The 17,264-nt window shown below is 46.3% G+C and overlaps 1 protein-coding gene across 6 annotated transcripts in view; it reads left to right on the top strand.

Moving 5' to 3' along the window:
• Frmpd2 (FERM and PDZ domain containing 2) overlaps positions 1-17,264 on the top strand; it is a 99,252-nt gene that overhangs the window by 67,676 nt on the left and 14,312 nt on the right. For all 6 annotated transcript variants that reach the window (XM_050140746.1, XM_050140745.1, XM_050140744.1 and 3 more), the window contains 8 exons: positions 44-151; positions 240-356; positions 1,549-1,700; positions 5,964-6,065; positions 9,182-9,275; positions 10,244-10,329; positions 12,029-12,176; positions 15,473-15,687. In XM_050140746.1, the coding sequence (XP_049996703.1) occupies positions 44-151; positions 240-356; positions 1,549-1,700; positions 5,964-6,065; positions 9,182-9,275; positions 10,244-10,329; positions 12,029-12,176; positions 15,473-15,687 (1,022 nt within the window). The remainder of the gene's footprint in view (positions 1-43; positions 152-239; positions 357-1,548; positions 1,701-5,963; positions 6,066-9,181; positions 9,276-10,243; positions 10,330-12,028; positions 12,177-15,472; positions 15,688-17,264) is intronic.

The raw sequence follows: 17,264 nt of genomic DNA, 5'->3' as shown, positions 1-17,264 counted from the left end.
CATTAAGCATCATCTTATTATTACATGCCATTTTGGATTACAGGTTTTGTCATTAATGAGGGAGAAGATACAGATCAAGCAAAGCCTGGCATTTTCATATCTTCCCTTATACCTGGGGGACCAGCAGAAAAGGCTAAAGTGATCAAACCAGGTACACCTTAAGTTAAGTCACCAGAGATGTCGTAAGCAACCTTTCTTATTTCCTTGCTGGAGTTATTGAGTCTTTTTTTTTTCTCCAGGAGGGAAGATATTAGCCTTGAATCACATCAGTCTTGAGGGTTTCACGTTCAACATGGCTGTTAGAATGATCCAGAATTCCCCTGACAACATAGAATTAATCATCTCACAGTCAAAAGGTAACATTTCATCTTACTTTCAGCAATGGAACAGCCTCCTCTGCTACCACCATGGGCACAAAACACAGAGCTCCATGTAGGTCTTTTGTGTAACTCCCTGCAAACATAGTCCTGTCTCGCAAGGAGGCAACCCAGCGGCACAAATCAGTATGCTGTGTAATCTCAGAGCCAGAGCGGGGTCCCAGGATTGCATGTCTTTCTGAAAGGCAGCAGCCTCCTCATTAGGTGTGGCTGGATACACCCAGTGTCTATGCATTCCCACCCGCTCTCCTTGCATGATGGGGAGGGAGTTCTTATTGGCGCTCAAGTCTAAGGTGTCTACAGCTGGGCTCAGGTGGAGCAGTCACCTGTGCATCTGGGAAGGAGGGTGAGGTTGTTCTCTGCCAGTTAGAGTAAGCAGGAATCCATGAGCAGCCATCTCTTAGAGGAGCCCAGAGCCTGGTATTACCAAATATAGCCCAAGGATGCTACATGTTGGTCTTTTTGTCACATGCTGGTAACAGCTGTGCCCCTCATGGTTTTGCAGAAGGTCAGAGCTAAGAGAAGTCCCACATGTTGAGTATGGGGTTTGGGACAAGTTAGTTCATCCTTTTGATTCTGTTTTAATTAATTCATTAAATAATTAATCTGATTCTAATTAAACTGAGATAACACCTTCCTGGTGGCCTCTTGAGAGGATGAAAAGATCTCATCCCCCCTCTCCTCTCGTCTCCTCTGGTCTCCTCTGGTCTCCTCTCCTCTGGTCTCCTCTCCTCTCCTCTGGTCTCCTCTCCTCTCCTCTCCTCTCCTCTCCTCTCCTCTCCTCTCCTCTCCTCTCCTCTCCTCTCCTCTCCTCTCCTCTCCTCTCCTCTCCTCTTCTCTGCTCTCCTCTTTTCTCCTCATCTTTTTTCTTCTCATATCCCTTCCCATCACATGAATGACAGGAGTTTTATAAAGAGGGACTGGCATTCCTCACTCTCCTTGCTCTCATGTTTTCATAACTGGATAACACAAATGACTTCTATTTACATTTCTGATCACTTCTAAAATCCTCTCTTTATTCTGAATGCAGCATTCTTCATGAAATGATGAATTCAGAGCATCCTCTGCAACTCTAAAAGCTCTTGTCACTCAAGGAAAAGTTCTATGTCTCATAGGATGCTACCAATATGCCAGTCTTTCCAAATATTGATCTCTTGGCTTGTTTTTGTAGGTGTTTGTGGAAATATCTCCAGTGAAGAAAAGAATAGTACAGCAAGTTCTGGCACGTTCTGTACAGATATCCCGAGCAATGGGTGCCAGGGAAGAGAGTCAGCGCCCACACGTGACCAGGACAGAAATGCCAGAGGACCAGAAATGGCTCAGGTGCAGAGTTCATCACCCAGGCAGGGGCCTCCATTCTCCCTTCTATTGTTAAAGATGCGAATCTTCTTGGTCTACGATCTAGAATCTAGAAGAAAGAGAATATAGTCTGTGGAGTCCAGTGGTGCTCCCATATCCTATGCTGTCCTGTGCTCTTGATGTGTCCTGTCAAGCAGCTACAAGTTGCTTAACCTCTTCCCAGCATGGGAAGCAGGTAGAGCTACTGACACAGGGGGCAGGACTCAGTTGGAGCCTCAAGTGTTCCTACTCATTTATTAGAACTATTTCTCATAATGCCAATGTGAGGGGATTGGTCGGTGCTGGGGCAAGGCATGGACCACTAAATGTCTTATAATCTTGACTTCTAATTGGTCCTTGAGCTAGTAGCTAAATAATTCTGTGCTTACCATTGCCCCCTGGAGCAAGGGAACAAAGTGTGGCTTTGGCTTCAGTCTCTGCTCTGCATTGCCTGCTGTCTTCTTAGTGACTGGTAGGCAAGTCCCCCATGGCCTCTCAGGTCCACCCTTTTCTTTTGCTCTGGGTCCCTTGCAGCTCATGTTCATTGGCTATTTTAGTTGATTCTGCCTGGAAGAAGCTTTCACACGAGCCTGAAAAATTCTACCAAAAATAGGGATAAGCGTGCCACTGGCCATGTGCTGACCTAGGTGGAAACCCCCTCAGTGATGAACAGAGCACCTACCAGCTGATCTTTACTAGGGGATGACTTCCTGGCTTCCATCATCCTCTTGCCCCTCTCAGCTCCAGGTTCGGAGTAGCTACAGAATCCACTGCTTCTACCCCAGGCTCTGATGCTGCTCATTGCTTTCTCTAAAAACTGCCAGAACCTTTGAAACATGCTCGGCATTAACTCCCCTCCCTGGCCCAGGCTGAGCACGCGGACCTTCTCATTCTTTTGGAGCTTCTAGACAGGTTGCTCTATGTCTCCCGTGTTTCTCTCATGGAGGAAGAAGAGTAATGTCTGTCCACCAGAACCTCAAAGATGAAGCCTGTACTCACCAGTGAGCAGCTGTTTGGGTTTGTCACTTTGGCCCAAGTATTGGGGAAAATGGTACCGGAGCTTATCACTGCTAAGCTATGGCATTCAAGCGGTTTTCATTTTGTGAACCACTCCCAAGGGAGGGCTCGCCATGCATAGCCACAGGACAAGCTGAAACTCTACATACTCTTTCCAATCTAGGTGGGGCTACTGCTTCCTCCAGACTCAGTGGCTTCAACCAAGCAAAGTTATCTTTCATTCCACAGATACTCATCAACCAGTGCATATGTATGAGGCTCTGGTCAGCTGCTAATACAGCAAAGAACAGAACAGACAGATCCCTCGCTCACAGTTCAGAGAAGCATGCTATGGGCATTGTGCAGAATTATTGGATAGGGCCCTTGAGACACAGGCATGTTGGCAAGAAAAGAGCATATATGTTTATTGAATATATGTTTTACAGGAGATTTTGTGTGGAAAGAAGACCCACAGATACAGTTAAACCGAGGTGTATTCTATAGGAGGTTTGGTGTAAATGGAGAACTGTAACTAAGCAGAAAGCAGGAGTCCACTGGGGGACATTAAAGAGGGTGTTAGTGTGATTCTCTGGATCCCTGACCCTTAGCCTTCGCAGTTTCATCTGGGCACAAGGAAGGTACTTCTCACATGAGGACCTTATGCCTTGTTCGGGGAAAGGTTGGAAAATCCTTGGTTCCCATGACGGGCTTCAGGTTAGAAGAGCCAGAGGAGGCCAGAGACTTGTCTACTCATGTTGCTTCACAGGTTACTTAAAGTAGGAGTCATTTTACTGCGTGGTTTTGTTACGATGTCATATGTTCTGTTCCCAAGCACTAAGGTCTGGCATGGAGTAGGGCTCTTTTATTGTTGATATCTTCTTAGTTGGCCATGATGCTCATCCACACAGCGCAGGCATGATGAGCTGGATACAGCTGGCCTCAGAGGCTCACCCCTGTAATCCCAGCATTTGGGAAGCTGAGGTCAGAGGTGGGCATAGTCAAAGAGAATAATAATGATAGCAACAGCCACCTGCTTATGTGTTCAGCAGTGTCCTGGGCACTTTATATGAGAGATCTCACGAAAGCTCGGTGGCAGTTATATAAGGCAGTATGACTGTCAACTCCTTCTGGAGTGTTTTTACCCGGGGCACAAAGAGAAAAGGATTGTGCTAAAACTCCAGGGAGTTGGTGGTAGATCTGAGTCCGCAATCCATGGTGTTGGATTTGAGAGCAGAAACCATGTTCCCAGGCTGCTCTTTAGAAGGCTTCCTTCTTGCAGGACTCAGCAGAAAACTCTGTAGGGTGGGAAACCTGCAAGCTGGTTTTAGGGGCAGTTGAGAGGGTACTGAACATCTATAGGACCTACATCGTCAGGTTCTTGGAACTTGTGACCAGCTTTGTGGTCAGATAACCAGTGGTGTAGTGATATCACACGCCCACTTTGGATCTCATCCTTGACCGTTGTCTCATTCCTTAAGATTCAAGGAGTGTGGAGTCCTTGAAATACCTGACGTTTCCTCTGTTCTCTGCAAAACTCTCCTGAAGCTCTTCTGTTGAAATAGTGATTTTTAGTTAACTTCAGCTTATTTATTTTCCAGTGAGTTAACAGTATTTTCAACATGGACCAGGAATCTCAGACTATAGAGCACATAGAGACAGTGGAGCATGGACAGCAAGGGGAGCATTTTCTGTCTAGATGCAATGGTCACTCAGCTTAGCACAACCTGTGGAAACTCCAGATGTGCCCTTGAGCTTATGTGTAGCACAAATAATAAAAGTCCAGAGACAGATAGTGGGGTTCAACCTGAAGATCATAAAAGCAAAGCAGCCAACTACTAGCTCTAACCTCTACCTCAGACCGAAAATGGGCAATCCTGCCTCCACGAATCCTCAGACTGAGACTGAGACCCATCTCTATTTCTGGGATTAAAGGCGTGCATCATCACTATCTTGGCCTCTGTGGCAAACGAGTGTGGCTGCTGGGAATAACAGTGTGTGCAACCACTGCCTGGCCTGTATGGCCGACTAGTGTGGCTGCTTTGCACTGACCTTCAGGCAAGCTTTATTTATTAACACACAAATAATATGCCACAATACTTTTCAGCCGGACCTCGCTTTGAGTTCCAGGTTTTCCTATACCAGCTGCATCTCTGAGGGTCCAGCTGATAACACTCCCTTTAGTCATAGCTTCATGAACTTACTACCACAACAGTTATTGGTTATGTGATTGGGAATCTCCCTGCTAAGAGACTCAAGCCCCTTAGACAGCCATTTATCATGGGCAGGTGGGTCTCATCATCACAGTTGTGCCCAGATCCTTGTTCCCCTTTCTGGTGCCCTAATAAAATGGATGAATTACAAACAATGGTTTATTTGGATAATGCTTTGGCAGCTGGGATGTCCCAGATGGAGAAGCTGTATCTGGTGAAGGTTACTGTGTTGTGTCATGTATGGTGGGAGGCCTGACATGAGGGAGAGTGTGCATGAGCGTGAGAGACAGAAAGAAAAAAATGGGACAAGTTCCTCCTTTTTACGCATAGCCTCTTCTCACAGCAATGCAGTCATGAGGCTTCATGGCATAATTTCTAAGAAAGCCTCATCTCTTAATTATATCAATTGTAATTAAATTTAAGGATGATTTGTGGAGGAGGTGTTCAGACCACAGCCTAACCCTGTTCAATAAATGTCTCATGAATAGTTGAATGGATGAACAAGTCTTATATAGTTATTGTCACAAGTACTAAGGAAATTGCCTGGTACGTGGTATGATATTTTTCATAAACCCCTTAGCTACTGAAAAATCAACCATAACATGGCCAGTCTAGCTAAGAATGGTCAGAAGTCCTCTTGAGATTTGCTTTGCCTCCAGGAGTTGCTGTAGGTCTGGTGGCCAGCATGCTGTACTTGGCTGCCATCATGTGTTGAGTGATAGAGGAAGGACCTGAACAGCTTCAGTGCTGGCATGGATGTTTGCCAAGTGAGTGCAGACAGGAAGTCTCTGCATTCCTTCAGTCCCTGCCACGTACCAGGACTTTCACGGGTAGGAGGCACTCTTGGAGGCCAGTTATATGGATTAGAAAATGGGGGCGAGAGAGTCCCATGGGTAGGAATGGATAAAGCTGGAGAAGTCTCTCTGGGCTCATGCTCTTGCTGGAGGCAGTGCTGCTGGCTCCTGGTAGCGAATGAGAACTGAGTATCTGCAGAGGTAGGGCACGTGCCTCATGGCTTCGTTTTTCTGTTTGTTTGGGACAGGCTGCTGGTTATTGTCCTCCATCGCCTCGAGAAACCAATGCTGGTGAAATCTACTTTGTGGAGCTGGTTAAAGAAGATGGGACCCTTGGATTCAGCGTGACAGTAAGACTTTAGGGAGCTTGGAAAACAGTAAAACGCTATCCATACAGAGCCTTGGAGGGCATTCTGCCCCGATAATGTGCTCATTGTGTTTAAGTGCACGTTGTACGTAAGGGATAAACTGAGCTTTCTGTAGGGAGTGAGAATCAAAAGTCAAACTGGGCGACAGAGCCACTTGAGGTTGTGCTGTGGGCAGGCTCTGAGGAAGAGCAACAGAAGAAAGAGGTGATGGGAGAGAACCTGGGTGAAGTTGTCTGGCTTCAAGCTTCAGCTGGACAGCAAAAAGAGGCAATAAGGCAGAACTTTATGGATGGAAACCAAAGGTGAGTGGAAAACTCACTGCCCTCCCAAGTAAGATTGAAATAAACTTGTGCTCCATCATTCAGAAGCCAGCAAAGTTCAGTCTTTGAGGTTTTCCACGCATTTGACATTTTGCCTCTGGCTTTTGAGCTTCACTGGCAGATGTCTAAGGAAGGAGATTCCCCGTGTAACCTGTCTCCTAAGGGTACAGTAAGTGGTGTCTACAAAGGGGTGCACACAGATTCAGAGGATTGGGGAGGCGCTGCTTGCATTAGTGAACACTCAATATGACCCCTAACTTAAGACCTTGGGAAAGGGCTGGACTTCCGGGATGACACTGTTGAATTCAAAGAAACAGAGTGCAAATTTCTAGTGTATAAGGAAATGTCAAAGACAGTGAAAACTTTCACAGGTAACCAAGAAAAGAGTGAAGAGAGCATGCCTTGCTTCCCTTTTGCATCTAGAGCAAGGATCCTTGAGTTGCTAAACTGCCAGCAGATGATTTTAACACTGGGAAACGGGCGCGTGCATCCATAGGGCCTGAACAGGCTGGGACTAAAATGGCCAATTTATTCTTGGCTTGATAAAACAATCCCATCAGGAGACACCAAACACAGCAATTTCTCATCTAAAAAACTTGCTAAAATTTAGATATTCAGATATATGCATATGCACATGCCAACAGGAGATTGGTGATTTCTTCGGGCTAGCAAGAACACTGATTGTCTCTGGAGAAGTTCCATTTAAAAATAATCATTGAAATGTCTCCCTTAAATCCAAATGGCCATTAAACAAATAAAAGGCATTGAAACCCATGTAAAGCTACAGGCAAGTTAAAGGGAAACTTTAGAATTTATAACTGTCAGTTTAGCCAAATATAGCTGGTGTGACACAAAAAAGGGTACTGTCACACTGAGCTGGTGGAAATATGAATCATCACACACACATTCACGTTAGGACACAAGCTGGCAAATCTACTGTAAGGAAAAAATGCACATATTCTGGGCCCACAAACACAGAGATGTGGATCCCACTGAGAAAGGCTGGGCGTGTGAATGTGTCGGGTGCTGTGTTGCCATCAGCGACAAGCGCAGTGGAGACACTGAGTACAGATCAGCTGAGGAAAGGTTAGCTCTGGCACACTGCATAGAATCCAAGTTGATGTCCCCAAGACAAAGGAATCAGTACTAGCTCCACCCACTAGAAAGGTTTCCACCAGGTATTCCTTGAGAAGAAAGCCATGCGGAAAATATTGACTACGAGCCTCTATTTTGCACAACATGTAACCTAGCTGAGCTGGATTGCTCTGTGTTTGTTAATCAGACACAACAGCTACTAAATAAATAGCACGACACAGACTAAAATCTGTTTCCCTGGGATGGGAGAACTGCATGGTTTCTGTGCAAGTTCAGTAGGCTTTTCTAACCCAGCTGAGGAGCTAGAGAGGTAGAGGACCAATAGCCTGGGGTTCGGCAAGGAAGGCGAGGCTATGAGAGCTCACAGCAGCAGCCGGATCGTGAGCAGATCATAGGCCCCTTCCAGGTGCTTGGCCACTTTGAAGTTTTGTGTTAGCATTGCTAGAAACAGAGTTTCCGAGGAGTCTGGAGCCTTGCATAGAATTCCATTGGCCCACAGTGTCTGCTAATGAACTTCTACCACTATAATGAATACCAGAAACATAATCAAATTACAAAGTGAAGAGGTCCATTATGCTCTTTGGTTTTGGAGGCTTCAGTCCATGATTGGCTGGCTCCTGCTTTGGGACTGTGGTACCATATCATGGTGGAAGGATGGGGTGGATAAAGCCACTCCCTCGTGGCCAGGAAGTAAAGGAAAGAGGAAGAATAGGGTCTCATTAGCCTCTTGAAGGGCTCCCTCCTGTGGCCTAAAGACTTGCCACTCTGCCCCACTTTTGCAGGTTCCACTGCCTTCCAATAGTGTGAGTCAGGAGCCATGACACAAGGCCTATGAGGGACAGTCAAGATCCAACATAAACAGAGTGTCTCCGCTGGCTGGCTTGGCTGTCCATTGTCAATTCTATGTGATTGAATTAGTAAGGAGAGCAACAAAGAGAGGTGGTTGAGTGCATATTCACTATGATTGTGTTGTTAGGAGTGAGGTAGGAAGTGGAGGCAGGGAAGGAGTAAGAGACTGGCCAGGAATGAAAATACCATGAATAAAATATCAGTCTTTATGCGTGTTTACCTTTATAAAGTAAGTGGGAATAAAGAAGCAGCCTTGGAGCTTGATCTTCTGACCTGCAGGTTCATACTCTATTATCAAGTTTAAAAAACAGATTGCAGAAGCAGGCACAGTGGCACATGCCTGTAACTTTATGACTTAGGAGGCAGGAGAGTAAGTACCTGGGTTTAATGCTAGCCTGGGCTACATAGAGAGATCCTATCTTAGAAAAAAAGAAAAGAGTTGCAAGATACTGAGTAGGTTAAACTTATTTTTCCTCCCGAATTTGTGCTCACAAACATGCAAACATACGGGGTGTGCCAGACACAAGTCCTCAGCCCTTAGGGCAAGCCTACTTACACTGCTTGTGGCACACAGATCTTGTGTACCACACAGGACTCCGCTTGCGCCCCCTGTGGCTTGGCTTGGTTTGATTTAGTCACTCAGCCTATATTTCTATGGTCTGTGTAAACCTGACCATCTTGTTCACTGGGGAGGAGAGTTTGTTGGGGTGAAGGGAGAAGACTGTCAGTGTGGGCTATATCGTTGTGGGGGAGAGGTGGGTTCTCTTGGGAGGGAGCTTAGGAGGCATCCCAGACGGGATAGATGGGTTTTGAGTATTGTCTTGTGTTTTCTAGGGTGGCATTAACACAAGTGTCCCTCATGGAGGAATCTTTGTGAAGTCTATAATTCCTGGAGGCCCAGCTGCCAAGGAAGGACAGATCCTGCAGGGTGAGGGCCATGTCATCCTGGGAGTTCTGCTTTCTGTGGTTTTGAACCCTGGGAAACTCAAGCCTTGTTCATTTCAGTTTTAGAGCCCCCTGTTTCTCCAGGGCCTGAGGTCTTTGCCTGGGAAGGGTGGGGGAAGGGCATTTCATCTGCTTCACCCATCTGATCAGTTGGCAGTGGTCTAAAGCCCATAATAAAAATCAAGTAGGAAACGTAAGAGAAACTTGCTTCCGGGGGAGAGCATTGCTTCCTTAGGAGGACAGGGCCGATACCGGTGACACCACTTTAGCATAGGTGGCATTGTGAGCTGTGAGCTTTCTCTATGCCTCCTCCAGAATAAAAGAGCTGGCATTGGTGACCTCACTTCAGATGGGGGATATCATGAGGTGCCCTCCTCTAGAAAACACACTTGGCATTGGTGACCCCACTTTAGAACAGGGCCACTGTGAGTGTTTTCTCTGGCCTGGATCACTTCTTGTTGCTCTGAAGGAAAGAGTGGTTTTTCTTCCCTGAAACTGTGCAACTGAACCAGAAAAAGCCACTGAAGAGATTATTTATTTCTGTTTCCCTTGAGCTCCAGTATTTCTAGCATCAGCTATTGTTTCCCTGACCCTTTTTTGAAATAGAAAACATCCTCAGGATATAAATATTACCCCGAGTGAGTTGAAAATGTTTTAAAAAATAGTTTCACAGGAGAATGGGAGGAAAGACAAGGGTGACAAGACCTGACTTGGCCATTCTATGAGCCAATAATAGACAGGCTTTCAAGTCCTTGCTCTGTCCTGTGCCTCAGGAACAGGCCCAGGGGCACAGCAGTCCAGAGAGGCAGCTGATGCTCAGGCTCATGCAGGCTCCTGCTGAGCCCAGGGTCACCTGGCAGCTCTGCTTCCTACCCCATAGGCAGGAGTCTTACAGAGAGTTCTTCTAGCATCCCTGGGGGACAGGGCACATGACCAGCCCTCCTTTTCCAGGTGACCGGCTCCTGCAGGTGGATGGAGTGAGTCTGTGCGGCCTCACTCACAAGCAGGCTGTGCAGTGTCTCAAGGGTCCTGGGCAGGTGAGTACGTCATTCCTGGGGACCCTTTCCTTACTTCCAGAGCTTCCCAGCAGTTGCCTCCAGGTAGGAACAAGGCAGCCGAGAAATAAAACAGGACTTTTTTAGTCTCGTTTTCCTCCTTTCTCACTCTTCATCTCAACACCATTTTTTCTATGAGAATGTGAAAGCCAGGAGGTGGCAGACAGATGTTCTAAAGTAGAAAACCTCACACCCTTTAAATAGATTTGGAGAGCGCATAGTTGCTTGCTTTGATTTGAGCCTCAGACAGCAGAACAGAACTGAGGCAGAACACAGGCTCCTGGTGGCTGTCTCTGGCTGTACCCCTGCCTGTGCCAACCTCATTGACCAGGGAAAGCACCTGCAGTCAGGCTCTGACTCTTGCACGCTTTGCCTACAGTGACCCCCCCATCTCCCTGATCATGTCCTTGTCTGTCACCCTGCATGTACTTATACCCACCAGGACCTGAGTTGGGTAGTACGGGGTTTCTGTTCACTGCAGTGAGGTAGAGATTCAGGATACTGGGAACTAGAGGTGCTCAGTGCACCCTGTAGTCTGTGTGATGCTCATGCAGGGTTCCAGGATTGTCACGGGGCTCTGTCATCTGACTCACATGGGAGCCCTTTATTTGTTCGGGTATCCAGAGCCACTTATTTCTATGGCTTTCTCCTGGTGATAGGGGAGTTAACAGGGAGAGAAATGATTTCAGTTGCCCTCTACTTGACTGCCGGGTACAGCTGAAGTCTCGCCTCATATCTTCAGAAGGGCTCATGATTACTTAGCACCGTCTGTTTATTAGGCCCTCCTTATGTACGTAGTTAGAGAAAACATGTCTGGACGCCTGCACAGTGACAAGTCAGAACTGCCCCTGTGGGGTCTTGGGCCTGGTGCTGAATGACAATGGCAGCAGAATGATGGCGTCACGGTCAAGTGCCCCAAAATGGAAGCTTGGCACTTCTAATTCACTACCTGGTGATGTCCAGCCACTGCGTTTGAACTGTTTTGGGTAATGAGAGCCTGAGATGCTGTCGGGAAAAGGATAAGAAATCAATCCAGGAAAAATAGAGGAGGGTCGATCAGCACGGGCCTGGGAAACCATCCCGTGGTTTGGGATTCAGATAATTGGGGACTTTAAAGTGGTCATTGCAAATTCAGCTTTGTGTCTTAGACCAGTTCACTCATAACCGTGCTGGGAGTGGACAAAGAAAAGGAAATGGGCCAGCAAGTCAGGTTAGAGCTTGCTGCAGTGTCCCTGGCAGTGGAGGGGGAACGGAGAGGTTCCAAGAGAGTTACTTTTGCTGGAGAACTCATAAGCCTTAAAACCAAAGGAGCACGGAGGCAGAAGGGGGAGAGCTGGATGACTCCAAGTGTGGCCCCTTGAGATGCTGATGGGGGATGACTCCAAGGTCCAAAGAATCATAGACAAAGGGAGGAACACTTTAAGCAGAACGAGGAGGGTGGGGAGAGCAAACTAAGGGCAGAAGAGGCAAGCTTGCCACCGAATGTGCCGACACTGAGGTACACACATCACCTCCAGCGGCACTTGTCTGGTTACCATTGCATTTGCCAATCTGTGCCCCATGTCGGGCAAGGCTAGATTTGAGAAGCAAATAGAGCAGCTTAGTGGAAACAGCAGAAAATAAAGAAGCTCTGTGGTTGCCGTGTGATGTGCAAATTGAGTCTGTCCACTCATCTTTCTAGGTGGCACGGCTGGTCTTAGAGAGGAGAAGCCCCAGGATTGCGCTACCGAGTCCTTCCACTGATGACAGGATGGGAGATGTGCACATGGCTGTTTCCCTGGTAACAGCCCGGTCTGGCAGGCCTGCAAGCTGTGTCTCAGTGACAGATGGTAAGAGGAGAGAGAATTGAGCGTTGCTATTGTCATCATCATGTACTGCTGTAGAATTGTCGGGTCAGAGGGGAAAGATAGGGAGGCTTCCTCTGGGTTAAAAAACATGACAGCAGCGTGGCTCATGATCATCATCTGAGCTGGGGGGAATGTTCTTTGAAAAACAATAATACGTTGTGCCCACATGACTACCACCAATAATTCTGCTCCCAAGCCTTGTGCAGTTTCCTGATCACCCTCCTGAATATTCATGTCTGTACACAAATATTTAGGGATGAAACGGAGGTGAAAGGGTCAGGAATTTTCAAATACAATTGGTTCTACATTCCAGCCAGGCATTTGCAACAGAGACATCCTGGGACTGGCAATTAGGAAGCCAGCCCTGTTAGTAGCATCCTTTAGACACTCTGGGACTGACACGGCAATCAGGAAGCTAGCCCTGTTTGTAGCATCCTTTAAAAAGTCAGAGCTGTGACAAGCTAGAGGGGCACACTGCATCTCTTGCTGGGCCACCTCTCTGCATGTCCATGTGATTTTGTTTCCTTCTGGGAAAGGCCTGTTTCCACAGAATACCATGGGTTGCAGCTTACCATATCCCACTCCTTCTGTAGGGGTTGCTGTGGCCGCGCTATAGGAACTGTGAGGCAGGTTGGGTGCATGGTGATGACGTCATCCTTAAATCAAGGCTGCCTCTTCTCCCCTCAACTCCTCCATGCGCTCACTCCAAATGGAAACTTCAGACAATGAGCTAAACACGGAGCGGCTGAAGCCAGTGTGGCAATGGCAGATGCGCTCATGTCGCAGACCTGCTCTCTGCTTCAGTTATTTCCTTTCTTGCTCTAGTGAAAACGTGCAACCCAAGGCTCTGTCACTCTGTTCACTGCTTAACTTCTCAACTAGTGAAGACAAGCCAGGAGAAGCCCGGAGACTCCCTTTGCTTACTAGACTCCCAGGATGCCCAACGTTGTGTCCATCTCTGCAGTCCAGAAGAGACTGGTCTTGTGGTCAGTGTACATGGCCAAACAAAATGGCAGGGAGAACATTCTTCAGAGTTGATTGTCATTGTCCCCCTGATCTGTTGACATAAAATTTCACGTTGCATATACAAAAACAGGATTAAGATGTCACATCTCCATGTATATGTAATACAAGCGTTCCTGGATGCTATAAGCAGACAGCCTATGTCTAAAGCTCCATCCTTACATATAAATTTAGTTGTTTATATTTAAAGACTTAGTACAGCAAACACCTGCCATGTGCGACTGACTGCTGAACATTTAAAATGTTGAAGGAGCGGCAGGCTGCATTCCCACCCTGCTCCAGCACGGCTAGCTTTATATCCGAAATAACAACACACAGATTGTATTCTTTTAAACACTGCCTGGCCCATTAATTCCAGCCTCTTATTGGCTAATTCTCACATCTTGCTTTAACCCATATTTAATAATCTGTGTAGCACCACGAGGTGTGGCTTACCAGGAAAGATCTTAACCTGCATCCATCTTGGAGAGGAGCGCTATGGCGTCTGCCTGACTCAGCTTCTTTCTCCCAGCATTCTGTTCTGTCTACTCCACCTACCTAATTTTCTGTCCTATTAAAGGGCCAAGTCAGTCTCTATTTAACTAATGAAATCAACACAAAACAGAAGACTCTCCCACATCATTAAAACATTGGGATTATTGGGACCGAGTGTGAGTCAGGAACCTCTGAGAAAGCAGATCTGAGCCAGAGACCTCTAGGGGACTGGGCCTAAGCCTCCATGAGAACAGACCCAAGCCAGGGATATCTGTGGGAACAGGTCTGAGTCAGTGACCTCAGTCAGAGCACATCCGAGGCAATAATCTTTACAGAAGCAGGTAAAGGGGAGCCACCATAATGGAGTACTACACAGCAGAAAAAAATTATGACAATTGAAATTTGCAGGCAAATGGATAGATCTAGAAAACACTATATTGAGTGAGGTAACCCAGACTCAGAAAGACAAATATCATATGTACTCACTCATAAGTGGCTTTTAGACATAAAGCAAAGAAAAATCAGCCTACAGTTCACAATCCCAGATAACCTAGACAGCAAAGAGGACCCTAAGAGAGACATACATGGATCTAATATACATGGGAAGCAGAAAAAGACAAGATCTCCTGAGTAAATTGAGAGCATGGGGGCCATGGGAGAGGGCTGAAGGGGAGGGGAGAGGATGGTAAGGAAGGGGAGAAAAATATATAGCTCAATGAAAATAATTTTAAAAAAGAAAAATGAATTTAAAAAGTAACAAGTAAAGCCTAAAAGAAAGTAAAAATGAAAAAATTAAATAAAAACATTGGGATTGTGGCCATCAAAATGCAGTGAACTAGCATTCAAAGATTTAGTCTGCAAGAAGAATGAAGATGACCTCAGTCATCTTTTGTGATTGTATACTGATGTGGTAGTCATTTAGATATGTAGACAGTCTCTAACATCTCAGTCATCTTTTGTGTTGATTGCATACTGATGTGGTAGTCATTTAGATATGTAGACAGTCTCTAACATCTCAGTCATCTTTTGTGTTGATTGCATACTGATGTGGTAGTCATTTAGATATGTAGACAGTCTCTAACATAGCATGACGAGGGTGTGAAAGTCACACATCTTCAGAAGAGGCCATGCTTGGAACTGGGATGTGGTGATAAGATGTGGCTTAGAACCACTGTTGCCAGGGAAACTGCAGCAGCTGTGTTGCTATCCTAGGATGCTGGGCAGGTTAGGGTCATTCAGTGCCCTCTCAACACAGTCTTTCTCATAGATTTACCAGGAGTAATCCCTTTGTAAATTGAGAAGCACTGTATTGAGTTAAATGCAATATATATTATTTTACTTGTTTTTTTTTTCACTTTTAAAAGCATGTAGCAGCTGGGTGGTGGGAACACACTCCTTTAATCTCAGTACTTGGGAGGCAGAGGCAGGTGGATCTCTGTGAGTTTGAGCCTGGTCTACAAGAGCTACAAGGACAGCCAGAGCTATACAGAGAAACCCTGTCTCAAAAATCCAAATAAAATAAAATAAAATTAAAATAAATAGATAAAAGCATGTAGCTACTTAAAAGCTTTGAAAGGCCCTTTATGGTTTGCATTTACAATGTAGACTCTATCTGTACTCAGCACAGATCTGTCATGTGTGTGATGGACTTTGTCATTAAGTTAGCGCAGGAACAACTTCTCTGTAAGACAGAAGTCATCATCTCCATGATGATTCACAGGTCAATGCCTGCTAGCTGTCACCCACCAAAGGGCCTATTTTCATGAATCCCCCTGTTACAGGTCCTACATTTGAAGTCAAACTGAAGAAGAACAGCAGTGGTTTGGGATTCAGTTTTGTGCAGATGGAGAGAGGGAACGGCAGCCATATCAAGAGCAACCTTGTTAGGATTAAGAGGCTCTTTCCTGGGCAGCCAGCTGAAGAAAATGGAGCCATTGCAGCTGGTGACATCATCCTGGCAGTGAACGGGAAGCCCATAGAGGGCCTTGCCTTCCAGGTGCTCAGAGCCCTGCGTGTGGGGAGCACAGATCTGGGTGGGAGCTGGGGTGGGGAGCACAGGTCTGGATGGGAGCTGGGGGTGGGAAGCACAGATCTGGATGGGAGCTGGGGTGGGGAACACAGGTCTGGATGGGAGCTGGGGGTGGGGAACGCAGATCTACATTGGAACTGGGAATGGGGAGCACAATCTGGATGCAAGCTGATATAAGTCATGTTTCTTTGAGGGCCGTCCCCACAGAGAATACTTTGGGCACTTGAACCTGGGCTTGGAGCCTACAGAAAGCAATCAACAGGATATGCCCGTACTTATTTTCTATCTCCGTTTTAAAATATATGACCTTAGTAAGCATTGCTTTTCAGTAGGCCCCTCAGTGAACCTGAACCTGAAACCTGGTTTATGTTCTGGCTAATGGTCAATCTGTGCACATTCTAGGAGGCAAGGTGAAGCTGGAGGGTCCCTTTCCACTTTCCTTGAGATTTGTGCACTGAATTTATAGCTTTGCCTATATGGTGTGGCATAGACTTTCCTAGTTTTATTTGTGGTCAAAAATATGTGGGACTGGAGAGATGGCTCAGTGGGTAAGAGCACATACTGCTTTGCAGAGGGCCTGAGTTTGGTTCTCAGCACCTGTGTCCAGCAGCCCACAAAGTTCTCTAACTCCAGGGGATCTGATCCTTATTTTTTTTTATTTGATCTCTGCAGGCACCTGCATTCACATGTACATGGTCATACAGAAACACACAGGTGTAGACATAATTAAAAATAAAAACAATATGTTAGTGAGGGTGGGTGGGGAAGAGAGAAAGAGGAAGACTTGTAATACAAAGTCCCAAGGAAATGTCTGTGGTTAGTTGGAGTATTGGCAAAGGACTATTGTTGCAGGGGAGAGGCCAGCTTGTTTGTCTCAACTGCCCAGCTAGGTTAAACCTGAAATAACCACACAGAAACTGTATTAATCACAACACTGCTTGGCCATTAGCTCTAACTCTTATTGCCTAACTCTTACATATTAGTTTAACCCATCTCCATTAATCTGTGTATTGCCACATGGCAGTGGCTTACCGAAGATTCTAACCGGCGTCCGTCTCTGGCGGAGGATCCATGGCTTCTCTGACTCTGCCCTTTCTCCCAGCATTCAGTTCTGTCTACTCCGCCTATCTAAGTTCTGTCCTATCTAAAGGCCAAGTCAGTTTTTTTTTTTTTATTTATTAACCAATGAAAGCAACACACAAACAGAAGGACTTCCTACACCAGACTGTCATTGAAGAGACTTTAACAATGGTGTGAGTATGTGATTGGGAAGTAATATGGAGTATAGCTCTCTACCTTTTCTGCCTCAGGGTATGAGAAGGCGCAGCTACTCAACCTTAGAGATCGAATGGGTAGCGAGGGTTCACTGGCACAGTGTGAGACCTTCACTGGTAGATGTAGTCATCCTGTGATGACCCAACAGAGGAAGCCAGGAGCACACCAAGCTCCTTCTCTTCCTTGTCCCTCCCTCCAGCCAAGCCCATGTGGATGCTTCATGCCGCCCACATAAGCAGGGTATTCAAAGCTTGAGTGAGATAGGGGAG

The sequence above is a fragment of the Alexandromys fortis genome, unplaced genomic scaffold (assembly GCF_014885135.2).
Source record: "Alexandromys fortis isolate MF-2015 unplaced genomic scaffold, M_Fortis_MF-2015_v1.1 scaffold_46, whole genome shotgun sequence".
NCBI lineage: Eukaryota > Metazoa > Chordata > Mammalia > Rodentia > Cricetidae > Alexandromys > Alexandromys fortis.
This window is presented reverse-complemented; position numbering and strand designations above follow the sequence as displayed.